At 42.7% G+C, this 17,941-nt stretch overlaps 1 protein-coding gene across 5 annotated transcripts in view; it reads right to left on the reverse strand.

Moving 5' to 3' along the window:
* Positions 1-14,554, reverse strand: part of LOC129624667 (ATP-binding cassette sub-family C member 4-like) — a 171,484-nt gene extending 156,930 nt beyond the window's left edge. For all 5 annotated transcript variants that reach the window (XM_055542828.1, XM_055542827.1, XM_055542831.1 and 2 more), the window contains exons 1-4: positions 13,448-14,554; positions 8,661-8,818; positions 5,132-5,191; positions 2,476-3,861 (exon numbers count right to left, since the gene is read on the reverse strand). In XM_055542828.1, the coding sequence (XP_055398803.1) occupies positions 2,476-2,549 (74 nt within the window). In that variant the 5' untranslated portion in view covers positions 2,550-3,861; positions 5,132-5,191; positions 8,661-8,818; positions 13,448-14,554. The remainder of the gene's footprint in view (positions 1-2,475; positions 3,862-5,131; positions 5,192-8,660; positions 8,819-13,447) is intronic.
* Positions 14,555-17,941: the final 3,387 nt, after the last annotated feature.

Genomic DNA, 17,941 nt, shown 5'->3' on the forward strand with positions numbered 1-17,941 from the left:
CACCAGGACCACTACAGTTGACAGTGGCTATGACAACAACCTGAAGAGTTCATACAAGGACTAAAAAGGAGTGTTGCCTCAATTTCAGGTCCAAACCACACCTGGTTTTTGGGTAAGCCATGAATATTCCTTCCTCTCTTAACTTAATTCCCTTCCTTCTACCTTAACCCTCCTATATTCAGTGTCTAAGCCAAATTGGGCTGAGAGGTTGATTTGCAAAATAAGTCTCCGTCTCTCCATTCTTTGGTCACTGAGCAAAGCTTGTGTTCTACCAGTCTCACCATCAGTTTACTTATTGGTTGTTGGAATCAGAGTGAAAAAAGAACCTCCCCATCATGATAAGGGGTCTCAGCCTGGGCTAGGACCCTGAAACAAGTCCAGGCAACCAATTCCATGACAAGCACAGCAGTTACATACACAAGAAATGTAGACTCCAGAAACAAACATCCTGGTTTGAAATCCCACTCTACCACTTACTAGCTGTGTGATGGTAGGCAACTTACTCAATCTCTCTGCTTCAGTGTCTTCAGGGAGAAGTAAGAGGTAATAGCTCCTTTCTCTCCAGCAGGAAAACTGGAAATGGGTGTCAACCAATATCAAAGAGAAGTCCTCACTTTTCATTTCCACACACGTATGTTTTGAAAGTCCACCAACAGAACGAGCTTGGAGAGTTCCTTGCCCTGCCTCAAGTTAAGGAGATGTTTGCGATTTGTTATTATTTACAGTAACCACACCTGTATTCCTTCTTCAAGATCCCTCTTTCCTTGTGCTGTGCTTAGTTAGTTGCTCTGTCATGTACGACTCTTTGTGATCCCATGAACTGTAGCCTGCCAGGCTCCTCTGTCCATGGGGACTCCAGGCAATGATACTGGAGTGGATTGCTATTTCCTCCTTCAGGGGATCTTCCGAACCCAAGGATTGAACTCAGGTCTCCTGCATTGCAGGTGGATTCTTTACCATCTGAGCTACCAAGGAAGCTCTCCTCTTTCCTTAGTGAAATGAAAGTAGCTCAGTTGTGTCTGACTCTGTGTGGCCCCATTGTAGTCCATGGAATTCTCCAGGCCAGAATACTGGAGTGGGTAGCCTTTACCTTCTTCTGGGGATCTTCCCAACTCAGGGATCGAACCCAGGTCTCCTCCATTGTTGGCAGGTTCTTTATCAGCTGAGCCATAAGGGAAGCCCAAGAACACTGGAGTGGGTAGCCTATCCATTTTCCAGCAGATCTTCCTGACCCAGGAATCAAACCGGGGTCTCCTGCATTACAGGTGGATTCTTTACCAACTGAGCTAGGAGGGAAGCCCTTAAGGGCCATCAAATGGCCAAGAGATGTAGCTACACACACTGAATAAACCACTGTCAAAACAACCATAGGAGCTCCCATGCCCCAGGGACCCCCTAGGCTGTCCCATAAAAGAAGGAAATATCAGAATTTATGGAAAAGATGAATAGGTTAGGGTCCAGAAACAAAAGACCTAATAGTCACCCAGGTGTGATTAAAGTCCAAAGGTTCAGGCCTGCCTAGTTAGTAGTCCCAGTTATCAGATGAAAACTTTGGTTAAGAACTTCAGCTCTCTGCAGCGTTTTTTCATTGGTGCTTCCTCCCGGCTCAGAGACCTGTCAGTGGTTTCAGGACCATAAGACTCCTGGGCAGGACCACCTGTGTCAAGATCATGCACTGCTTCTCTGAAGGCTAAAATCTAGATAAGACCCCACTCCCCGAGGGTTTGGTCTTCAAAGGTGGAAGGATATTTGCAATAGGGAAAGGGGCTGTGGCCAAATACACACTCTGCTCCTGTCCATGTGTTCCAGATGAAAGCAAAACATGTTCCAGAAATAGTGTCTCCATTCATTTCATAAAAACCAATAGTGTTTTGTACTCACATGAAATTGGTCACAACTAGGTACCAGGACATATAGTCAGTCACACAAGGAGAGAAGGAGGGAGAAAAAGAAAGACAGGGTCACAGAAGTGGGGATAGAGGGAGTCCAGGGTAGCTGGAAGTCAGATGTTCACCTAAGGAACATGGGAAAAGGTGGGGACATTTTTGGAAGATGGCAAAGGTGCAGGGCAATAATTAGATAAAGAAAGTTGTTCATAAGCTGCTTGCTTAGCCGGGAAAGGTGCAGCTTTAGTTCAGAACTGATTGTGAATTCCTGAGCGGTTCTGAGGAAGACAGATAAGGTGGGGAGTAGGAGGCCCAGTCCCTTCTCCCGCTGGGCCATGACTCCCCCTTGGCAGCCTCCCTACCTCCTGCTCCTCCAGCATCAGCTCTCAGGCTCCTGAGACTGGCTGCGTGGAGAGCAGCAAGGCAGGGAGACCCAGTACCCTTGCCACCAGGTCCCCGGGTACCTCTCCCAGTCCTGTTGCCCCCTACCCTGGGCACCTGGGTGTACTCCCTCTCCTTGTCCCTTAGTTCTCAAAGGAGCTGTCAGTGTCAGGCATGCCGAATGTCACAGCTCAGATGGGGCACTCACCAGACAAACAGGCGCGAGCAGAAGTTAGCGTTTTGCAGCGGGTTGGGCTTCACCTCCGGGGACACAGGCAACATCTTGCCGGCCAAGGTGGACACAGACTCAGTTCGCCCTGCTTAGGAGGCAGTGGGGCTCCTGATGCTCCTGGAGGTGCTGGCAGGGATGCTGGAGACTGGCCGCCTTGCAGGTCCACTGGGTGGGAGCCTGAGAACACCTTCTTCTGAGAGTGGAGCTCGGGTTGCTCCAGGTCCCACCTCCCAGTACTGAGCAGCCTCCAGGGACCACCTCTGAGGCACCCACTCTATGCAACTGCTCCCACAGACATAGAATGGAGGCAGCGCACCACGTGTGGGGCTGCAGGACCGAGAGACACCCGGGTAGATGCTTCCAGAAGCCCCACGCAGGTGGGAGGCAAAGCTACCAGCTCTTTGATAAAGGCAGTAGGCTGACTGTGGGGCACAACCAGCCCAGCTCCATGGAGCACACCTGGCTGCAAACTCTGCAGAAGTTCCTGCTCTGAGTCCAGGCCCTCAACCAGAAGGTGGAGACGGGAGGCTCAGGCCCCGCCCACCTCTCCTGCTCAGAGGCTCCCCATGGGCTGCAGAGGAAACCTGGAGAAAGCCGGCAGAAGGAGATAGCAACCCACCCTCTGGGCATGCTGCCCTCCTCAGGACCAAACAAGAGCGCTGTGGGAAGGTCTCCAACTGGAATGGAGCAGGACCTTGAGGGACCTTCCTGGGATAGACCCTATCCCCACCGCATGCCCTCTGCCTGTCTCTTGTTTGTAGAAAAGCTTCAGTCTCCCAGGCCTCCTCTGAGTTACAAAAGGCTGGCTCAAGAAACACTGATTGGAAAAATGTGAACATGTACTAACAAAAACTTTATCAATAGATTAGCCATACAGCAGTCTCAGAATCTTTAGTTCCTCCCTGAAGCCTACAGATAACAGGGTCTAGTGCACATTCCTCAGTTGTTTTGCAGATGCTTAAAAGCCCACCAGGTGAGAAAAGTTAACTGTATGATGACCATGATAAACTGGAACCTAAGGATTTATGATAATAACCCCTGCTACATTACCCTGCTCCTCAACATCAACCTATCAGAAAATAGCACATGAGCTAATCAGGTACCCTGGACTCTCTCCCTCAGCTTGCATTTAAAAATCTTCCCCCAAAATCCACTGGGTAATTCCAGCCTTCCAAACATGAGCATCCTGCACTTCTTGCTTGACCCTTGCAATAAACTTCTCTCTGCTCAGAGCGCCAACATTTCAGTTTGTTTCTTCTCACTGTACCTTGGGCACAAGACCTTGGATTGGTCAATACAATCAGCAGCCAAATATTTGACCTTGGCCAACAACAGGGTTTAGCACAGATTATGTTTGTAGAGCTGCAAGATTTAAAGAAATGCAAGAAAAGATTAGAAGATTTCAAATGATCTCGGTAGATGAATTCATGCTGTCACGGGAGATCTCTGCAATATGTGAGATGTCTTTTGACATCTCAGGTTACATTGTGGGGGGACTTCAGTGAACTTTTTCCTGCCCTCCTACAAGGGGCATTTGGGACAGAGAGATTGCCTTATGATTTCTTTCATGAGTTCAGGGCCTGCCTAGTAGAATAACAGTGGCATATGTTACAGAATATAGGTTATGTGCATTTCTAGGGAACTTACTTCACTTTTAACTCCCACAATGCCCTATTTGGTTCAATCACTCAGTCATGTCTGACTCTTTGTGACTCCATGGACTGCAGCATACCAGGCTTCCCTGTTCATCACCAACTCCTGGAGCTTACTCAAACTCATGTCTATTGAGTCGGTGATGCCATCCAACCATCTCAATCTCTGTCATCCCCTTCTCCTCCTGCCTTCAATCTTTCCCAGCATCTGGGTCTTTTCAAATGAGTCAGCTCTTCGCATCAGGTGACCTAAGTATTGGAGCTTCAGCTTCAGCATCAGTCCTTCCAATGAATATTCAGGACTGATCTCCTTTAGGATGGACTGATTGGATCTCCTTGCAGTTCAAGGGACTCTCAAGAGTCTTCTCCAATACCACAGTTTGAAAACATTATTCAGCACGTGGCTTTCTTTATAACCCAACACTTTCATTCATACTTGACTACTGGAAAAATCATAGTTTGACTAGATGAAACTTTGTCAGCAAAGTAATGTCTCTGCTTTTTAATATGCTATCTAGGTTGCTCATAATTTTTTTTTTCCCCCCAAGGAGCAAGCACCTTTAATTTCATGGCTGCCATCACCATCTGCAGTGATTTTGGAGCCCAAGAAAAGAAAGTCTTTCACTGGTTTCCATTGATTCCGCATCTATTTGCTATGAAGTGATAGAGCTGGATGCCATGATCTTAGTTTTTTGAATATTGAGTTTTAAGCCAACTAAGAAGTTATTATGTCTGTTTTCCAGATGAGAAAAATGATACTCAAGGACAGCACTTTTCCAAGGTTTTTGAATCAGTAAATAATGATCCAATCCAAAAAAATTTGGATTCAAGTCCAAGTCCAGCATGATCATCTCACTGGTGGATGACCAGTGCATGAAAAGTGTCTAGAATATGATCTCTGAATGAATCAGTGATTGTAGGACTGAATGAACAAACCCTTGGGCTTCCACTCATGAGCATTATTTGCGTGGCAGTCTTACCATCTCAGCAGCTTCTCTTCCCCTTCACATTAAATGAAGAAAGATCAAAGTTTGTGGTGCCTGTAACAAGATCATCTCATTATTCTTTGATAATTTCCCATGTACCTTGGCTAAAATAGTGTTATTAATAATGATTTTTAGCTTCAGTTATGCAAGATATATTCTGCAGAACTAGTGTACAACAATGTGGCTACAGTTGACAATACTGTACCATGAACTTTTTGTTTGTTGAGAGAGTAGATCTTGGGTGTTTTAAAAAATACAAAAAATTTTAAAAAGTAAAATGGTTAAGGTGTGAAGTGACAGATATTGATTGGCTTGGTGTGATGAGTATTTTGCAATATATATGTCAAGTCATCAAGTTGTACATTTAAATATATACATTTTTTGATTGTCAATTATACCTCAATAAAGCTGGAGGAGAAATCAATTTTAAAGAAACTCTTAATGTATTCAATTTTTTGTAACTCAAACATACAAGAATGTCAATACTAGTGTTGATGATTTTCTATTGATGGGCATGATGGTGGTTTCTTACACTATTTTCTTGATATTTCTTGGATGTTTGAAATTTCCTGTTGCAAAAAGGACGACACAGTTAAAAATTGTAATTTTCAAATAGCTACCTTTCTGGAGTTAACTCCTTCTCAGATAAGGCAATCTACAACCTAAATAATCACTCCTGACCTAATTTACAGTTCTTTTTGCAATTCTCTATATTTTCCATCCTTAAAAATGTTCAGCTACTAGTGCTACTTCAAAGATGAAGAAATGTCTTGCTAAAGTTGGAAGCCTAGTGCATTCACTTGTCAGACTGCCCCAGGCTGTTCTCACCAGTCCCCAAACTATCTCTGTACCATAATTAGCCATCTCCAAATTGCCAAATACACTCAGTTCTTTCAGTTTCTGCTATCTTTTTTAATTTTAACTAAGATCTTTTGAAACTTCTTAGCATTATTTTCTAAACATTAACTAATATGACATTGAGAAGAAATGTTGAGATCTAGTGTGGAATTGTATAGAGAAGCCTGGATCTGGAGCTGGGGGACCAGAGTTCTAGATGCTTCACTTATTACTTAACCTTTCTGATCTAACCCTTCTCAGGTCTAAAATTGGAAGTCCTCATTCATCCTACTTCATACAGAGTTACTGTGAGACTCAGAATTTGTGAAAGCATTTTGTAAAAACTAAAACCTAAAGAACAACATACAAATAAAAGTTTTGTTGTTGTTGTTGTTTTGATTTGTTTTGAACAGATGTTTAATGAATGCCTTCAGGGGCAGGACCACTAAGGTCAGGCACAGGCACAGAGCTTATAAACATGGAGGAGATGTCATAAGACCTCTATCTGCACTTGTTTACTGATCTGAAATGGTTCAATACTACAACTAAAGAAGCAATAACAAGTGATGGAGAGGATGCAGAGAAACCAGAATCCTCATAGACTGCTGGTGGGAATGTAATGTACACCTATAAAGCTGCCACATAACCCAGCAATTCTGCTCCTAGTTATCTATCCAGGATAAATGAAAACATATGTCCACATGAAAACTTTATTACAAATGATATAACACCATTATTCATAAAAAGCAAATGTACACCACTTTATGAATGGATAAATAAAACCTGGTATTACACGCATAGCATATTATTTGTCAAGATAGATATACTGATGTATGCCACGTGGATGAACATTGATTTAATAAAGCCAGCTACTGACTCTAGTGAGGATGACAAAACAACATCTAAAAAGAAATTCAGTCTTGTTGGGCTTGATGATTTATTTCCAAACAAACCTCAGTGATACATGATGGAAATCTGTATCTGTGCAAGCTTTTAGGAACTAGGCCACAGAGAAAGAGGTGAGCGATGGGTGAGGAAGAGAAGCTTGATCTGTATTTAGAGCTACTTCTCATCACTTGCATAATTACCACCTGGGCTCCGCTTCCTGTCAGATCAGCAGCAGCATTAGATTATCACAGAAGCACAAACCCCACTGTAAACTGCACATGTGAGTTATCTAGGTTGAGTGCTCCTTATGAGAATCCAATGCCTGATGATCTGAGGTGGAGCTGAAGGGATGATGCTAGCACTGGGGAGCACCTGCAAACACAGATTATCACGAGCAGAGAGGTTGATGACACAGAGACTAAAATAAGTCAATAGCTTGCAGACTCATATCAAAACTCTATCAGTGAGTGGCAAGTGACAAGCTGCATCTGCCAGCAGGCTGTACAGTAACACATGAGTTGATGTACTTCAATTGTACAGCTGCATCTCGGGAAAGACTTTAAGTCAGAATCCGACACTAATTTTAATAAAGCCATGAAACTGTCTAAACTGTTTCACCAAATGGTGACCAAGTCCCTTGCTTCAAAAGACAAGGCTTTGGAGTTTTTCAAAAGGAAAAACGTGAAAATGAAGAACAGAAGCAATTAGTGAAGGCCTTCACATCATCAAATACGTCTGCACTGAGAGCATTATTCTTAGTGGCGAACTTTATTGCTAAAGCTAAGAAGTCCTTTATTCTTACTGAAGAGTCAATCCTGCCTGGTGCTGAGGACAATTGTGAACATTTTGGATAAACTGCAGTTCAAAAGGTGGAACATTTCCCTCTTTCAGCAGTACCATAGCTAGATGAATTGATAAATGGCAGAAGATATTGAAACACAATTGGTAGAGAAGATGAATGAGTCACCATGGTATGCAATCTAGCTTAACATGTCTACCAGTGTTAACAACAAGGCAACAATGCTTGTTTCCGTGAGCTATATTTTTCAGGAGGATGTGCATGAGGATATGTTATGTGCCCTTTTGTGCCACCCAATACCACAGCTGCAGAACTATTCAAGTCTTTGAAATTACATATCAGGAAAACTGAACTGGTCATTTTGTGTTGGTCTATGCACACAACGGTTGCCATGACTGGATGGCATTCCTGGTTTCACTACTCAAGACAAAGAGGTCACTTCTGAATGTGAGTCTATGGACAGCGTCATCCATACAGAAATGCTGGCTAGCCAAAAAAATATCATCTGAACTTAATGTTTTGCAGGATGTGATTCAATGACCAACCACATTAAAGGGCATACCCTTAGCTCATGTCTGTTCATGTAGTTCTGTGAGGAGATATATGCAAAGCACACACATCTTCTCTTACACACACAGAAGTGAGATGACTTTCTAAAGGTAGATCCCTGGCCAGAGTTTTTGAGTTATGAGAGCCACTCCAGAGATTTATTTTAGGAAAACGGTCACCACTGGCAGCACATTTCAGTGACACAAATGGGGTTGCAAACCCTGTGTGATATATTCAACCTGCTCAATGAACTCAATTTGTCACTTCAGGGGAGAGGACAATTGTGTTTAAGTCGGCAGATAAAGTGGCTGCATTCAATGCCAAACTGGATTTATGGGGGTGACAAGTGAACACTCGGATTTTGACATGTTTCGAACATTAGCAGAGATTTTTGAAAGATACTGGGTGGGCCAGGGTTTTCATTCTCCCAATTGGTGCATGATCACCTACCTTAGCTTTCAAAAGAGTTTGAGCACTCCTTCCCAACCACAGAAGACCACTGAACTGGGAAGGCATGAATCCATGACTCCTTTGTGAATAAGCCAGGTGAATCGACTTTGTCAGTGATAGAAGAGAATCAACTTCTTGAGACTGCAAATGATGATGACCTTAAAAGTATGTATGAGACAACTTCAAATCTCTATACATTAAAGTCAAGGCATAAGATCCTGAGATTGCCCCAAGGCACTGAAAAGCCTGCTTCCATTTCCAACAACCTATTTTTGTGAAGCAGGGTTTTCTGCTGTGACAGCAAGCAAAACGAGAATAGAGAGTAGATTGGATATAAACAACACATTTTGGTGTCACTCTCCCATCAGCCCTGGATGAGACCATCTAGTTGTAGAAAAACAAGCTCAGGGCTCCCACTGATTGTGCAGTATGGTGAGTTGTATAATCACTTAAACATATATTACAATGTAATAATAATAGAAATAAAGTGCACAATAAATGCCATATGCTTGAGTTATCATGAAACCATCCCACCCTCCCTGGCCCATGGAAAAAAATGTCTTCCATGAAATTGGTCCCTGGTGACAAAAAGCTTGGATACCACTGGTCTACAGGATCTCTGTCAAATAGTCAAAGCTTTGTTATATCTGCAGCAGGTATAAGAGAAGTACTGAAATGTTTCATTCAGCTGAGATGGTGCTGATCCTCAAGCATTTTCAATGAAGACATAAAGGACAAGTGGCATTCACAATTTAAACATAATCCTTTTGGTATCCACAGTTCTGAATACAGTGATAATCTCTCTATCACGCCTCCTTCTAGTAATATATCCACCTCTGTAACCTCAGGCCTGCTTACCCTACTAAAATTTAGCCAATCAAAATATGCCATGTCCATGTCCAAAGGGCTTGGCCCAGAGATAACCTCATGGCTAACCAGACCAACTGGATTTATTCCTTGAGAATGATGAGCAGGGGGTGATTTTTTTTTTTTCCCACTGAAACTGGAAAGGGAAACCCTCTCTTTCCTTTCTGATGAGGGAGTTTTAAGGGCATGACCCATAACTGCTGGTAACCATGTGCCCCCATTTACATTGAGAGTCTGAAAGAATAAAGCAGGTACTCAGGGAAAGTCATACAGTAACTATTTGTTAAACACTTACTATTCCAGGAGCTAGGGATACATAAGTGAACAGGATGAGTGGTATAAAGCAGAGTCTTTGTAACATCCTGAGGCTAACAGGATCCCTCCTTGGACAGTGTGACCTGCTGGAGCAGAAGCTGTCACTTTCCAGCTCCTGTCCTCTGACTCTTCTCCAGGACTAAGGAGCTCACTGCTTATCAGCCAATCTCCTACCAATGAAAGCACACAAGGGCCATATGCAAAGCAAGCCAAAAACCTTGCTTGTTTTTAAGGATTCAGTCCTTAACCAGTGATGGATGGGGAGTGGGTAGACAAATGCCCCAGTGCCCTTGCCTATCAGCTGGAAAAATTCTGTCTCCCAGGGTGACTCCATTGCAAAAGCAGTAACTTTCTTGCTAACACACTTCTTATTGGTTTCCTTCCCATTTTTGTCTCACTTCTCCACTCCTCACACGTGTTTTCCTAGCATCACTTCTAAAATAAACCAATTTCATGCAAATCTTTGCCTTAAGGTCTGCTACTGGGGAACCCAAACTATGACACCTATGCAGAACATACTTCCAATTACTGAAAAACACATTCACTCCCTTGAACCCATGAAAATCCTTATTAATATTGTAAAACCTGGGTTGTCAAATACAGTAGCACTTTTCACATGATGATTCTGAGGACTTTAAATGCATCTGGAACAAACTAAGGTGTGATTTAACTGTACAATACACCACAGGTTTCAAAGACAGCATAAAATTTTTTTGCCTCAATGATTCTTTACATTTATTACATGTTGATATAGTATTTTTCACACATTGCTATAAAAATGTCTAATATTACTTTCATTTGTCCCTTTTAACTTTTTCACATGGCCACTGCAAATTTAAAATTTACAGATGTGGTTCATTATATATTTCTATAGATAACACTGCTGTAGCCAGTGGACATGCTTTAACACCACAAATTTCTCTCCCATTCAAGAAAGCAAATCAATAAAGTTGTTATTATACAAATCTTGAATATGATTGAATTCATGAAAAGAAGTCATACTCACATTTCAGAACTTTGTTGTTAGTAATGAGTTACCTGTGTCACTTTCCACTGGCCCTCAGTCATATTTGCATTACTACACTATCATATAGAGCCCTGATGTAAAAAATTAGGCAAGACTGATCAATGTGGGCCAATAGAGTCTATTTGGTCTTCCTTTAAGATGTTATGGCTTCCCTTGTGGCTTAGACAGTAAAGTGTCTGCCTGCAATGCGGGAGACCTGAGTTGGATCCCTGGGTCAGGAAGTTCCCCTGGAGAAGAAAATGGCAACCCACTCCAGCATTCTTGCCTGGAAAATCCCATGGACGGAGGAGTCCGGTAGGCTATAGTCCATGGGGTCGCAAAGAGTCAGACACGACTGAGCGACTTCACTTCACTTCACTTAAGATGTTATAATAATACTGGAAACATGAGTTATTTTGTTTTGAGCCTTTTGGAAAACTAGTCCATTACTGAGACAAGTTGTCCAGCAACTGCTAAGAGTTGATAAAGTTGTCCTCAGAAAATAATATACCTAAAAAGATGAAATCCCTGCTTTCATTAGGCTCACAATCTGAAAAAAGAATAAGTAAAAAGAAAATTACAGCAAAATAATAAGGTAATAATATAAGGTTACAAATATATTCATTCTCCTCTATTAAATTAACAAAACTCTTTGAAAACCAGAATAGCCCATGCTAATAAAGGCAATGTGAATAGGCACTATAATATACTATTGGTAAACTATAAATTAGAATAGCTTTTACAGAACATAATTTGACAATATTTATTAAGAGCCTTAAAAACATTCATCTTCTTTGACTCAGTAGGAGCTTTACTTATAAAATGATGAAGGCAAAAAGTCATTTATAGAAAACTATTCATATACAAATATTTCTCAGAGCACTGGTTATTATTAAATTATAATAGAACTTAGAAACTTCTAAGTTCAGCAATAGCAATGTGGTTAAATAATTATGAACTATTTTTAAACAAGTGTTTTGGAACATCTACCATACATCTACCCTTCAAAGCACTGGGAATCAACTGTCTACAAGAAATGTAATATTTGTCTTCTCATGATGTTTACAATAAATTAATCCCAGAGATGGGGGAGCCTGGTGGGCTGCTGTCTATGGAGTCACACAGAGTCGGACACGACTGAAGCAACTTAGCAGCAGCAGCAGCAGCAGCAACAGTGGGAGATAGACAGTAAACAAGTAAATGAATGAACAAGATAGTATCAGTTTTGATGAAGACTACAAACAGGAAGTGACAGTGGCTGGAGATGACTGACAAATCCTGATTTAAACTGCATAGTCAATGAGCCTGCTCAGAGGAGAAACTTAAGCCAAAACATGAAAACCAGGGATTCAGTCTTGTGCAAACCTGGGAGCAAAATAACCCCAAAAAGGTAAAAAAATAGATAAATCCATGGTATTGGAAAAGATAACTTAGGTGAGTGTAGTGTAAAAAATGAAAAAGGCAAGGGAGACCTGCTCTTGCATCTGTCAGAGGAGGCAAACTGCCATCCTGAGACTGGGGAGGCCCACAGGTGAACAGAGGAAGTTGAGGCTTCTCAGGGTGAAACCACCATAGGAAACCTGCACTTGGGGAGGAAACAAGAGCCATAACCGACAAACTGCTGGAGGCTCAGTGTGAACAATCTGAGAGTAAAAACTCCAGGGGACCCAGTCAGTGGGGGAAACTCACAATCCTGTGAGATTTACCTCCAGGACTTCACCAGGATCCTACAGGAAATACCAGGGAAAATCCCCTCAGCCTTCCTGCTGGGAGGAGCCAATTTGAAATAGACCAAAGCACTCAGTCCTCTTAAAGGAAAACTAGTACTCGAGTCTAACCCTCCAGGGTATTAACTAAGCCCAACTTACCTAGGGGAAGGGAAATACCCAGCTCCAGCTGGCTTAAGGCATTCTATCCTACATAAGGGATGGGGTGGGAAAGAGAAAAATGAGAAACATTTGTGAGGTTCACGGTCCGGAGGAAGAGGCTACTGAGGGACTGAGACCTAATCGTGGGATCTGCCTGCACTCACACCTCTCCTTCTCATTACTAAAGCCCCGTTAAAGCAGTGCCTTTAATCCAGGATATCATGTCTGCATTTCAAGAAAAAGTTACAAAGGCATACCAAAAGGCCAAAAAAAAGAAAAAAAATTTTTTTGAAGAGATAAAGCATGCATCAGAACTAGACATAGCGGAAATGTTGGAATTATCAGACCAGGAATTTAAAAGCAACTATAGCTTCACTTGGACCAACCCCACGTCCAAGGAGCAGTGTCTGCACGGGTGCAGGAGGGCCTAAAGGAGCTATCCAATGTTGAAGGTCAGGAAGGGCGGCAGTGAAGAGATAGCCCTCGTCCAAGGTAAGGAGCAGCAGCTGCGCTTGCCGGGGTCCAGCCCCGGCTGATCCAGGGTATTTGAAGGAGAGACGGCGTAGTCGAGGGTCAGGAAACAACTACTTAATTAAATGTTAATTAAGGATACAATGAGTAATAGAATGAGGATAGCTCAGTAGGAAAATTCAGTGGAGAAAAGAGGCTGAATAGCTTGGTTTACGCGGGAGACCAATAAAACTTCAAGACAAGAAGTTTGCACCACTTACATAGGCTGCAGGCGTCCTTCCGTTCTCCCGAAGGAGAGGAGAGACTGAGGCCTCCCTGGTCGGATCTTAGAAGCCCAGGCATAATTAGCAATCATGGCGGGTTCTGCGCTCCAGATGGAGACTCAGCCAGAATTTGGGAGAGTGACATGGGGAGACCGAGTTTCGGTGAACAAGGCCTGCACTTTATTTTCCAAAGTAGTTTTTATACCTTAAGTTATGCATAGAGGATAATGGGGGAAGGGGTGGAGTCATGCAAGGACAGCAGTTCCTGGTTCTAATCGAAGCCAGGCTTTCAAACTTATCATATGCAAAAGTTCAGGTGAATTACATCATCTTCTGGCCAGGAGGCCTGTTAACATTTTAAGAAACTTATTTTTCTCTAAAGGTGATTATTCCAAAGTCAGGCACCAGCCTCCAAAAAAGCATTGGACAAAGCTGCATTTTACATTTCTATATACCCATTATATCAATCAATACACTGCCAAGGACACAGTAGGTAAGGAGTATGGAGACTTAGCAGCAAACATTGGCTCAATAAGTGACAAACCCTTCACCAATACAATTTCTAATCAATCTTTTAACTACTCAAAAGAATCTGTGTTTAGACAGTTTAGAACATCTCCTGCTTCTCACAGTTGGGAGGCTCTGAACAATCACTTGTGGCCGGAAAAACCTATTCAGGCAGGCTAGAGGATTTCCAAAGGAGTTTGTAGGTTGAAACACTGTCACACCCAGGAATTATTAACTGGAGCTGTAAGCTAACTTTTTTTTCAGAGAGAGGTAGTGGGGGACAGCCCCCATAAAGTCAGAGGTGTAGGTGAAAGCACAAAGCAGAAAGTAGGTAGACTCTGGTTTGGGGGGTAGATGCTCGAGAATTTCCAGGGGGATTCCTGAGGCTCGATCCCACCTTTGCGTATGCCAAGCCTCCTTCCTCATGACCTTTGTCATGGGCAGAGTTCCTCACGCTGGCTCCCGGCAGTGATAGAATTCCAGTTGAGCTATTCCAGATCCTGAAAGATGATGCTGTGGAAAGTGCTGCACTCAATATGCAATATGCCGGCTCCCGGCATGCGCTTTGCTGGAGCAGCTGTGAAGAGATACCCCACGCCCAAGGTAAGAGAAACCCAAGTAAAATGGTAGATATTGCAAGAGGGCATGAGAGGGCAGAAACACTGAAGCCATACTCACAGAAAACTAGTCAATCTAATCACACTAGGACCACAACCTTGTCTAAATCAATGAAACTAAGCAATGCCCATGGGGCAACCCAAGACAGGCGGGTCATGGCGGAGAGATCTGACAGAATGTGGTCCACTGGAGAAGGGAATGGCAAACCACTTCAGTATTCTTGCCTTGAGAACCCCATGAACAGTATGAAAAGGCAAAATGATAGGATACTGAAAGAGGAACTCCCCAAGTCAGTAGGTGGCCAATATGCTACTGGAGATCAGTGGAGAAATAACTCCAGAAAGAATGAAGGGATGGAGCCAAAGCAAAAACAATACCCAGCTGTGGATGTGACTGGTGATAGAAGCAAGGTCTGATGCTGTAAAGAGCAATATTGCATAAGAACCTGGAATGTCAGGTCCATGAATCAAGGCAAATTGAAAATGGTCAAACAAGAGATGGCAAGAGTGAATGTCAACATTCTAGGAATCAGTGAACTCAAATGGACTGGAATGGGTGAATTTAACTCAGATGACCATTATATCTACTACTGCGGGAAGGAATCCCTCAGAAGAAATGGAGTAGCCATCATGGTCAACAAAAGAGTCCAAAATGCAGTACTTGGATGCAATCTCAAAAACGACAGAATGATCTCTGTTCATTTCCAAGGCAAACCATTCAATATCACAGTAATCCAAGTCTATGCCCCAACCAGTAATGCTGAAGAAGCTGAAGTTGGAATGGTTCTATGAAGACCTACAAGACCTTTTAGAACTAACACCCAAAAAAGATGTTCTTTTCATTATAGGGGACTGGAATGCAAAAGTAGGAAATCAAGAAACACCTGGAGTAACAGGCAAATTTGGCCTTGGAATATGGAATGAAGCAGGGCAAAGACTAAAAGAGTTTTGCCAAAAAAATGCACTGGTCATAGCAAACACCGTCTTCCAACAACACAAGAGAAGATTCTACACATGGACATCACCAGATGGTCAACACCGAAATCAGATTAATTATATTCTATGCAGCCAAAGATGGAGAAGCTCTATACAGTCAACAAAAACAAGACCAGGAGCTGACTGTGGCTCAGATCATGAACTCCTTAATACCAAATTCAGACTTAAAATGAAGAAAGTAGGGAAAACCACTAGACCATTCAGGTATGACCTAAATCAAATCCCTTATGATTATACAGTGGAAGTGAGAAATCAATTTAAGGGCCTAGATCTGATAGATAGAGTGCCTGATGAGGTATGGAATGAGGTTTGTGACATTCTACAGGAGACAGGGATCAAGACCATTCCCATGGAAAAGAAATGCAAAAAAGCAAAATGGCTGTCTGGGGAGGCCTTACAAATAGCTGTGAAAAGAAGAGAAGTGAAAAGCAAAGGAGAAAAGGAAAGATATAAGCATCTGAATGCAGAGTTCCAAAGAATAGCAAGAAGAGATAAGAAAGCCTTCCTCAGCAATCAATGCAAAGAAATAGAGGAAAACAACAGAATGGGAAAGACTAGAGATCTCTTCAAGAAAATCAGAGATACCAAAGGAACATTTCATGCAAAGATGGGCTCCATAAAGGACAGAAAAGGTGTGGACCTAAAAGAAGCAGAAGATGTTAAGAAGAGGTGGCAAGAATACACAGAAGAACTGTTCAAAAAAGATCTTCATGACCCAGATAAACACGATGGTGTGATCACTCACCTAGACCCAGACATCCTGAAATGTGAAGTCAAGTGGGCCTTAGAAAGCATCACTACGAACAAAGCTAGTGGAGGTGATGGAATTCCAGTTGAGCTATTTCAAATCCTGAAAGATAATGCTGTGAGAGTGTAGCACTCAATATGCCAGCACATTTGGAAAACTCAGCAGTGGCCACAGGACTGGAAAAGGTCAGTTTTCATTCCAATCCCAAAGAAAGGCAATGCCCAAGAATGCTCAAACTACCACACAATTGCACTCATCTCACACGCTAGTAAAGTAATGCTCAGAATTTTCAAGCCAGGCTTCAGCAATACGTGAACCATGAACTTCCAGATTTTCAAGCTGGTTTTAGAAAAGCAAGAGGAACCAGAGATCAAATTGCCAACATCCACTGGATCATGGAAAAAGCAAGAGAGTTCCAGAAATATATCTAATTCTGCTTTATTGACTATGCCAAAGCCTTTGACTGTGTGGATCACAATAAACTGTAAAATTCTAAAAGAGATGGGAATATCAGACCACCTGACCTGGCTCTTGAGAAATCTGTATGCAGGTCAGGAAGCAACAGTTAGAACTGGACATGGAACAACAGACTGGTTCCAAATAGGAAAAGGAGTACGTCAAGGCTGTATATTGTCACCCTGCTTATTTAACTTATATGCAGAGTACATCATGAGAAACGCTGGACTGGAGGACACACAAGCTGGAATCAAGATTGCTGGGAGAAATATCAATTACCTCAGAAATGCAGATGACACCACCCTTATGGCAGACAGTGAAGAGGAACTGAAAAGCCTCTTGATGAAAGTGAAAGAGGAGAGTGAAAAAGTTGGCTTAAAGCTCAACATTCAGAAAACGAAGATCATGGCATCTGGTCCCATCATTTCATGGGAAATAGATGGGGAAACAGTGGAAACAGTGTCAGACTTTATTTTTCTGGGCTCCAAAATCACTGCAGATGGTGACTGCAGCCATGAGATTAAAAGACGCCTACTCCTTGGAAGGAAATTTATGACCAACCTAGATAGCATATTCAAAAGCAGAGACATTACTTTGCCAACAAAGGTCCGTGTAGTCAAGGCTATGGTTTTTCCTGTGGTCATGTGTGGATGTGCGAGTTGGATTGTGAAGAAGGCTGAGCACCAAAAATTGATTCTTTTTAACTGTTGTGTTGGAGAAGAGTCTTCAGAGTCCCTTGGACTGCAAGGAGATCCAAAGAGTCCATTCTGAAGGAGATCAGCCCTGGGATTTCTTTGGAAGGAATGATGCTGAAGCTGAAACTCCAGTACTTTGGCCACCTCATGCGAAGAGCTGACTCACTGTAAAAGACTCTGATGGTGGGAGGGATTGGGGGCAGGAGGAGAATGGACAACAGAGGATGAGATGACTGGATGGCATCACTCACTCGATGGACGGGAGTCTGAGTGAACTTGGGGAGTTGGTGAAGGACAGGGAGGCCTGGCATTCTGTGATTCATGGGGTCGCAAAGAGTCGGACACGACTGAGCGACTGAAGTGAACTGAACTGATGTCTTCTCTGGTGGCTAAGTGGTAAAAATTCTGCCTGCCAATGCAGATGTCCTGGGTTCAATCCCTGTGTCAGGATGATCCCCTGGAGAAGGGAATG

Source organism: Bubalus kerabau, chromosome 12 (assembly GCF_029407905.1).
Source record: "Bubalus kerabau isolate K-KA32 ecotype Philippines breed swamp buffalo chromosome 12, PCC_UOA_SB_1v2, whole genome shotgun sequence".
Lineage (NCBI taxonomy): Eukaryota > Metazoa > Chordata > Mammalia > Artiodactyla > Bovidae > Bubalus > Bubalus kerabau.